Raw genomic sequence first — 8911 nt, 5'->3', positions numbered from 1 at the left:
TACAAATCTGCCTGATGTCATTCAAGCAAAAAATTCTCAGCATACAGCTCTTTTTTCATAAACAGGATTTGTTTTAGAGCGATCAGTCTTTGTATATATATATATGAACATAATAATAATAATGTGTATATATATATATATATATACACATTATTATTATTATTATGTTCATTAGAAAAATCATGTATGTGATTTAAACATAAAATAGACATAACACTGTTTCAAAAATCTTCTTAGCATAAATTGATTAACCCTTGTGCTATCCTAGGCACTTTAGCATTGGGAGTTGGGTCATCTAGACCCACTAGACAGTGCTCTGAACCTTTTTTCTTCAATGATTTGTGATCTTCACTGGTGTCCATGGATTACATGAAATCTTTCCACCTTTGTCCACCTTTGTCATGGTAGAGAGAACACGTCAATGTAAGGGTGGGGTCATCTAAGACAGCACAAGGGTTAAGTATCAAAAGTTAAAAATATGTGCAAATTATGTTTCATTAGGAAAAATTATGAATCAATTTTTTGAGCAAGTGAAGTAATATAATTAGAAATCAATCATTTAACCATCTTCAATAATAGATTAAGCATTTATTTTTATTATACTAAGGTAATGCTGTGAAGTAAAAAAGGGTCCACATTCTGTCGAATGGCCAAGGTTGGTATTTGTGCTGCCCCCTTTAGAAAAGCTGGCAGAGTAGTTGCTGCGCAGCATTATTGTCCCTTTCGGCTTGCCGTAGAATCTCGCAGCACCAACGTACAAGCAGAGCAGTTGTGTTGTTCGTCATCTATTACGTATTTCTCGTCACAACCCTGAAGTACATATGTCTGTAAGTTAAGTGATAAGTTATATTCAGATGACAGAGTTCAGTTTTTGTCATTTCAAAGAATGTCTGCATGTAAAAGGTTTTAAAAACGTTAGCAATGCTAATCGCGTTAGCCGGTCTATGGCGTTTTCAATGTAATGTTAGCATCCATGCTAATCGTCTTTTACATGTATGTGAAAACTGGTAATTTTAGCACATATTATGGTTTTGTGTTTGCATAGTAACAAATAGTTGAATATTTGTTATGAAAGAAATAAGAATGTAACACATTGAAGTTTATTAATGTGTATTTCTGTATTTCAGTTTCACAGTGTTTCTCATAAATGTCCAAAACGTACAAGCTGACTCCTGGATGTTTATTGAGGAACCTGTTAGCTGTCTGCCAAGCTAGAAATCACGCTAAAGTTCCAGTGAGGGCAGAATAGTGAAAAGACAACCACCTGACGGGTTTACCACAGAAGAGGTCTACGTGGAAACACACAATATTATTCTGTAAGTAAAGCAGCCATCCTGATGGATAAAGATATCGAAGACTTTGAAATAAGATCACAATGCTCCAACTCTTCACACACCAGCCGGTTGTCCTCAACCAGTGCTATAGCAGCCAGAGCACGCGCAAAGGCGGAGGCTGCACGCACACAAGCATCATTTGCTCAACAAGAAGCTGACATGATTAAAGCACAAGCATATATTGAAGAGGTGCAACAAAAGGCTGCAGCTGAGGCTGCACGAAAGAAAGCGGAGCTTCAAGCAAATCTTCACAAGTTGCGACTAGAAAGTGCTGCTGCAGCCGCCATAGCAGAAGCTGAAGTCTTGGAATCAGCTGCAGAGAATGAATTTGGGGACCTAGAATGTATGAGCTTACACAGTAAATCCATTGACCATGACGTTACAAAGAATCTAAACTCTGAGCACTCTCACCATGACTCAAAGCTGCAAGAAACCCCAGAAATGCAGAAACACCAGCAAAAAATGGTTAAAAGCTGCAAAGGGAACGCCGACGCACAGTCAAGTAAGAGTAATGTTCACGAGTTTCACGTACTACCTGCTCAACATGCATTCAAACAGGACACTCCTCCAAGTTACCCCCAATATCGAAACCCATCCGAAAAAACTCAGTTTGAAAACACTCAGTTTGAGTTTGAACACAGACATGATCCACCTCCACCCAGAGGAACATTTTACCACTGGAATCAGTCTCACCATCCAACACCATCCAGCCATGTCAACCAGGCTTCCCAATCTTCTCCAGCTGCTGCTACCAATGCCACAGAGTCCAGTCCAGCGGCTATGACAGATCTGGCCAAGTACTTGGTACGCCGTGAAATTGTAAGCTCAGGGCTTTTAAACTACGATGACCAACCAGAGAATTACTGGGCCTGGAAAACATCCTTCTGTAGCTCTGTAGAAAGTCTAAATTTAACACCCAGAGAAGAGCTGGATTTATTGTGTAAATGGCTTGGACCAAAATCATCTGAACATGCAAAGAGAATCAGAGCAGTTCATATTCACAATGCAACAGCAGGTGTGAATATGGTGTGGCAAAGGTTGGAGGACTGCTACGGATCACCTGAAGCTATAGAAAATGCCCTTCTCAGAAAAGTTGAGGATTTTCCAAAAATTACCAACAGAGAAAATCAAAGGTTGAGAGACCTGGGAGACATTCTTCTTGAACTAGAAGCCGCCAGAACAGATGGATTTTTACCTGGGCTCAGCTATCTCAATACATCTCGTGGCATCACTCCTATCATCCAGAAGCTGCCGTACTCTCTGCACGACAAGTGGGTTTCTCTAGCCTCTCGATACAAAGAAGCTCACAGAGCATCTTATCCACCGTTCTCTATATTTGCAAAATTCGTCTGCGACCAAGCCAAGATTTTGAACGATCCAAGTTTTGCTCTACTCACTGGCAGTTCAAGCATTAACAAACCTGAAAAACTCTTCAAACAAAACATGAAGACACCAGTTTCTGTCAGAAAGACCGAAGTCTTTGTCGACTCTGGCAACTGTAATGACAACACTGCTGAAAGGGGAACAATGGACCTAGACAAACAATGTCCCTTACATCTCAAGCCACATCCCCTTTGGAAGTGCCGGGGCTTTCGTAGTAAACCTTTGGAGGAGAGGAAAACTTATCTCAAGGACAAAAACATATGCTACAGGTGCTGTGCATCATCCAATCACTTAGCAAAGAACTGCAATAAGAATGTTCAGTGTAGAGAGTGTAAGAGTGAGACTCACCCTAAAGCGCTACATCCAGGGCCGGCACCATGGATTACAGAGGCCCCCACAACTCCACAAAATCAAGGCGGGGAGCCAAAAGGAGAAGCTAATGTAGCCGTCACATCAAAATGCACCGATATATGTGGGGCTACGTTTAAGTCAAGGTCGTGTGCAAAAATCTGTCTCGTCAGAGTTTATCCTGCAGGCCAGAGGGAAAAAGCCATCCAAACCTACGCTGTTCTTGATGAGCAGAGCAATAAGTCCTTAGCGAGAAGTGAGCTGTTCGAGCTCTTCTGCATTAAAGAGGCTTCGTCTTCATACACATTGAAAACATGCTCAGGAGTAATCGAAACTAAAGGAAGAAGAGCCAATAATTTTGTTATGGAGTCCTTAGATGGAAAAACTCTCATCCCACTCCCAGGTTTGATTGAATGTGACATGTTACCGGATGACAAATCAGAAATCCCTACGCCTGAGATTGCTCAACACTACGCACATCTCAAACATGTTGGAGAAAAGATCCCTCCTCTTGATACCACAGCAACCATCCTTATTCTGCTTGGTCGAGATGTACCAAGAGCACATAAAATTCGAGAGCACTGCAATGGACCCCACAATGCACCCTATGCCCAACGTCTCGACCTAGGCTGGGTTATTGTAGGAGAAGTGTGTCTGGGGAGAACTCACAAAACTGACTCCATCAGTGTTTACAGGACGAATGTACTGAGGAACGGCCGTCCATCTCTTTTTGACCCATGTCCAAGCAGCTTCTACATCAAAGAGAAGATGGAAGTTCCAATGCTACAGCATCCAGTTGTCTTTCAAGCGGATGAGGACGAACTGCTCAAAGAGAGAGACTGTCTTGATCAAGGAGTCTTTCAGCAAACAGCCGATGATGACAAGCCTGCTATGTCAATTGAAGATAAAATCTTCTTGGAGATAATGGACCAGGAGGTCTTCATGGACAACTCAAACAGTTGGGTGGCTCCACTGCCCTTCAAGGTGCCAAGGAGCAAACTCCCCAACAACAGAGTACAAGCGGAAAAACGTTTTCAGACATTTTGTCGCATGCTGGGAAGAAGACAAGACATGAAAGAACACATTCTTGCATTCATGAAGAAAATTTTTGAATCTGGTTATGCAGAACCAACTCCTCTGCTCGCCAAGGACCAAGAATGTTGGTACTTACCAATTTTTGGAGTCTACCATCCACGCAAACCGGGACAAATACGAGCAGTATTTGACTCCAGCGCCAAGCATGATGGCATATCCCTTAATGACGTTCTTTTAACAGGACCTGATTTGAACAACTCACTCCTAGGAGTTCTCACTCGTTTTCGGAAAGAACCTGTCGCTGTTGCAGCAGACATAGAACAAATGTTCTATTGTTTCAAGGTTTGTGACGAGCACAGAGATTTTCTGCGGTTCTTATGGTTTAAAGACAATGACCCTACCAAGGAGGTTATGGAATACCGCATGACTGTTCATGTATTCGGCAATAGCCCCTCTCCCGCCGTTGCTATATATGGTTTGAGGAGAACAGCACTACAAGGACTGGGAGAATACAGCCTGGAAGCAAGCCAATTTGTCTTGAAGAACTTTTATGTTGATGATGGACTGACTTCATTTCCTACCACTGACAACGCGATCCGTGTTCTGAAAGAGACCAAAGAAATGTTAGCCGTCTCCAACATTCGATTACACAAGATAGCCTCTAATCAGGAAGCAGTGATGAAAGCATTTCCATCCAAAGATCGAGCTAAAGAGTTGAAAGATTTAGCACTTGGTGTTGATCCCCTACCTGCACAAAGAACCTTAGGACTCATCTGGAATCTCCAAAGTGACACCTTTGCTTTCCTTGTCTCCAGAGAAGATAAACCATTTACTCGCAGGGGTGTTCTCTCAGCCGTCAACAGCCTATTTGACCCATTGGGTTTTGTGGCTCCGATAACTGTACAAGGAAAAGCCCTAGTCAGAGAACTTTCGACAGAATCTTGTGACTGGGACGCTCCATTGCCTACTGAGAAAGAGACAAAGTGGACATCGTGGAAAGATTCACTCATCGAACTCGAGCAGCTTCAGATTCCACGAACATATCTACCTATTTCTTTAATTTCGACACAAAACAGAGAACTATGCGTCTTTTCAGATGCCTCTACAACAGCTATTTCTGCAGTAGCTTATCTCAGAGCAGTGGATGATCAGGGACACATTCATGTTGGATTCTGCATGGGAAAGTCCAAGTTAGCTCCAAAACTGTGCCACACGGTGCCACGTCTAGAGCTCTGTGCTGCTGTGCTTGCAGTAGAGCTAGCCAACATGTTGTTGGATGAGTTGGACATAACAATACATGCGGTGAAGTTCTACACGGACAGTAGAGTTGTACTGGGTTACATTTACAACTCCAACCGAAGATTCTACGTGTACGTTGCCAATAGGGTGGCACTCATCCGAAAGTCAACACGTCCTGATCAGTGGCACTTCATCAGTACGGGGCACAATCCAGCGGATCATGGCACGCGAGCTATACCAGCTACTGTCCTAAAGGAAAGCAATTGGTTTTCTGGACCACTCTTTCTGAAAAAGGAAAACGAAGCCATTCCTCCACAGCAAGAAGATTTTGAGCTTGTGGAGCCAGACTTGGATGCAGAGGTGTGCCCCCTGATAACAACCATGGCCACAATAGTTTCCGAAACTCACCTTGGTTCACACAGATTTGGTCGCTTTTCCAGCTGGAAGCAGCTGATTAATGGATTAGCCAAACTGATTGTGAAAGTCAGATCTTTTTCTAAAGCTTTAGAAGAAACAAAGACAGACAGCCTTTCAAAGGCTAGGACTGTAATCATCCGCTGCATGCAGCATGAAGTCTTCAAGGAGGAACTCAGAAACCTTTCTAAAGGAGAGATTGTTTCAAGACACAGCTGTCTCAGAAAACTTGACCCGATCATGGATGCGGATGGTTTGTTGAGAGTGGGTGGTCGCTTGACCTCAGCAGCAATTCCTTGGGAAGAGAAACAGACAATAATAATTCCAAAAAACCATCACATTGCAACATTGCTGGTCCGTTATTACCATGAACGTGTCGCACACCAGGGCAGACACATCACGGAAGGAGCCATTAGGTCTGCTGGTTTATGGATCGTTGGAGGAAAGAGACTTATAGCAAGCATCCTACACAAGTGTGTCATCTGTTTGAAGCTAAGAGGAGACACAGGAACCCAAAAAATGTCAGACTTACCTACTGATCGTGTTGCACAAGTTCCTCCGTTTACACACGTTGGAATGGATGTGTTCGGTCCATGGAACATTTGTGTTCGTAGGACGAGAGGAAGTCTTTCAGAAAGGAAAACGCTGGGCCGTCATGTTTTCTTGTCTGGTTACAAGACCGGTTCACATAGAAGTAGTGGAGTCTCTATCTACAGCAAGCTTCATAAATGCTCTTCGGAGATTCACAGCTATCAGAGGACCAGCAAAACTCTTTCGTTCTGACCGTGGAACAAACTTTGTTGGTGCCTGTAAAGAACTTGGAATAACACCACAAGACACAGAGCTTCAGTCTTACCTCAACGAACAGGGCTGTACATGGGAGTTCAATGTACCACACTCTTCCCACATGGGAGGAGCCTGGGAAAGAATGATAGGCATTGCTCGTCGCATTTTAGATGCTATGCTGCTCAAACTGCATTCCCCCAAACTTTCACATGAGGTTTTAGTCACACTTCTGGCAGAGGTCGTCGCTATAATGAATGCAAGACCCATCATCCCTGTGTCATCAGATCCCGACAACGCCACTGTTCTTACTCCTGCCATGCTTTTGACTCAGAAAAACGATTCTGTGTCGGCTCCTCTAGGACAACTCGACTTAAAAGATCTTTACCGGAGTCAGTGGAAGCAAGTCCAGAGCCTTGCAGATTCATTCTGGAAACAATGGCGTCAACAGTATCTTGCAACACTACAACCAAGGCGGAAATGGCAAGCAAGTCAACCTAACTTCGACATTGGAGACGTGGTTCTCTTAAAAGACACTGAAGTCAAGCGGAATGAATGGCCTATGGGACTGATTGTCAACACATTTCCAGGCCAGGATGGAAGAGTCCGTAAAGTGGATGTCAGGGTGATGAAAGGAGGTTCTTCTAGAGTTTATTCAAGACCTGTCTCGGACATTGTTTTGCTACATAGAGAGTCATAGTGGTATAATACTTTATACCAGACGGGGAGTGTGCTGCCCCCTTTAGAAAAGCTGGCAGAGTAGTTGCTGCGCAGCATTATTGTCTCTTTCGGCTTGCCGTAGAATCTCGCAGCACCAACGTACAAGCAGAGCAGTTGTGTTGTTCGTCATCTATTACGTATTTCTCGTCACAACCCTGAAGTACATATGTCTGTAAGTTAAGTGATAAGTTATATTCAGATGACAGAGTTCAGTTTTTGTCATTTCAAAGAATGTCTGCATGTAAAAGGTTTTAAAAACGTTAGCAATGCTAATCGCGTTAGCCGGTCTATGGCGTTTTCAATGTAATGTTAGCATCCATGCTAATCGTCTTTTACATGTATGTGAAAACTGGTAATTTTAGCACATATTATGGTTTTGTGTTTGCATAGTAACAAATAGTTGAATATTTGTTATGAAAGAAATAAGAATGTAACACATTGAAGTTTATTAATGTGTATTTCTGTATTTCAGTTTCACAGTGTTTCTCATAAATGTCCAAAACGTACAAGCTGACTCCTGGATGTTTATTGAGGAACCTGTTAGCTGTCTGCCAAGCTAGAAATCACGCTAAAGTTCCAGTGAGGGCAGAATAGTATTCCTTCTTCTGCTGATTAACAGCCGTTCCTCTGAGTTTAAACAGAGTTTACAGTTCTCTTTGCTGTAATGTCTATAGACATTAGATTAAGGTCCTTTTCCTTCTGCGGCTGTTATCAGCGGCGCTGAAAGTTGAGGTCAAGTTGTCTGCAGGTCAGAACTCTGCTGAAAATCTGGGTCACTTCAAAATTTTGGATAAAGTACTGATCCCAATATTTTGACTCTTTAATTTATTACTGCATGTTGTCCATGATCAAACACTTCTTAAAATTCTGTGGTCTGTATCTCTTCCTTTGGCCATCTTATTATTCCTGCAGGGTATCTGATAACGGGCAGTGCGTAGCTTTTTATTGCCCGGGTCTTGTTCTTGCCATTGAGCGTCTCAGGACTTGCCTTACTCGTTGGAGGTATTTAGCTGTTGCAGCTTTCCTTGTTGCCTGCTCCAGGTTGTCATTTGCCGGCGGAATTCCAAGGTACTTGTAACTGTCCTCGATGTCTGCTATTGTTCCTTCTGGGAGTTAGACCCCTCCTGTGTGGACTACCTTGCCTCTCTTTGTCACCATCCGCCTGCATTTCTTGAGCCTGAATGACATCCCAATGTGAGTACTGTAGATCCTGGTGGTGTGGATCAGGGAGTCAATGTCACGCTAGCTTCTAGCATATAGCTTGATGTCATCCATGTAGAGGAGGTGACTGATGTTGGCCCCATTTCTGAGTCGGTATCCATAGCCAGTCTTGTTGATTATTTGGCTGACGGGGTTCAGACCCATGCAGGACAGCAGTGGGGACAGAGCATCACCTTGGTATATCCCACATTTGATGGACACTTGTGCAAGTGGCTTCCCATTGGCTTCAAGGGTGGTTTTCCACAGCTTCATTGAGTTTCCTATGAAGTCTCTTAGAGTGACTGACTGCCTTGCTTATATTAGACTATGGATGTCTGCTAACCTTCGTGGTTTTCATCAAAGCAAGGATGAGGTAATTGTGTTTTCCCCTGATGGTGGTAATGGTCATGGCTTCCTCTCTCTTGCCACATCTAAGCGGTCGGTGGCCACAAATC

At 43.2% G+C, this 8911-nt stretch overlaps 1 protein-coding gene across 1 annotated transcript; it reads left to right on the top strand.

Annotated features, from left to right (window-relative positions):
- Positions 1-687: 687 nt before the first annotated feature.
- LOC111948246 lies at positions 688-8054 on the top strand. The gene has a single exon (XM_023960291.1). The coding sequence runs from the start codon at positions 6334-6336 to the stop codon at positions 7234-7236; it is 903 nt and encodes a 300-aa protein (XP_023816059.1). The 5' UTR covers positions 688-6333; the 3' UTR covers positions 7237-8054.
- Positions 8055-8911: the final 857 nt, after the last annotated feature.

Source organism: Oryzias latipes, chromosome 11, assembly GCF_002234675.1.
Source record: "Oryzias latipes chromosome 11, ASM223467v1".
In the NCBI taxonomy this organism is placed as follows: domain Eukaryota; kingdom Metazoa; phylum Chordata; class Actinopteri; order Beloniformes; family Adrianichthyidae; genus Oryzias; species Oryzias latipes.
Note: the sequence above shows the minus strand (reverse complement) of the source record. Positions and strands in the feature narration are given on the sequence as shown.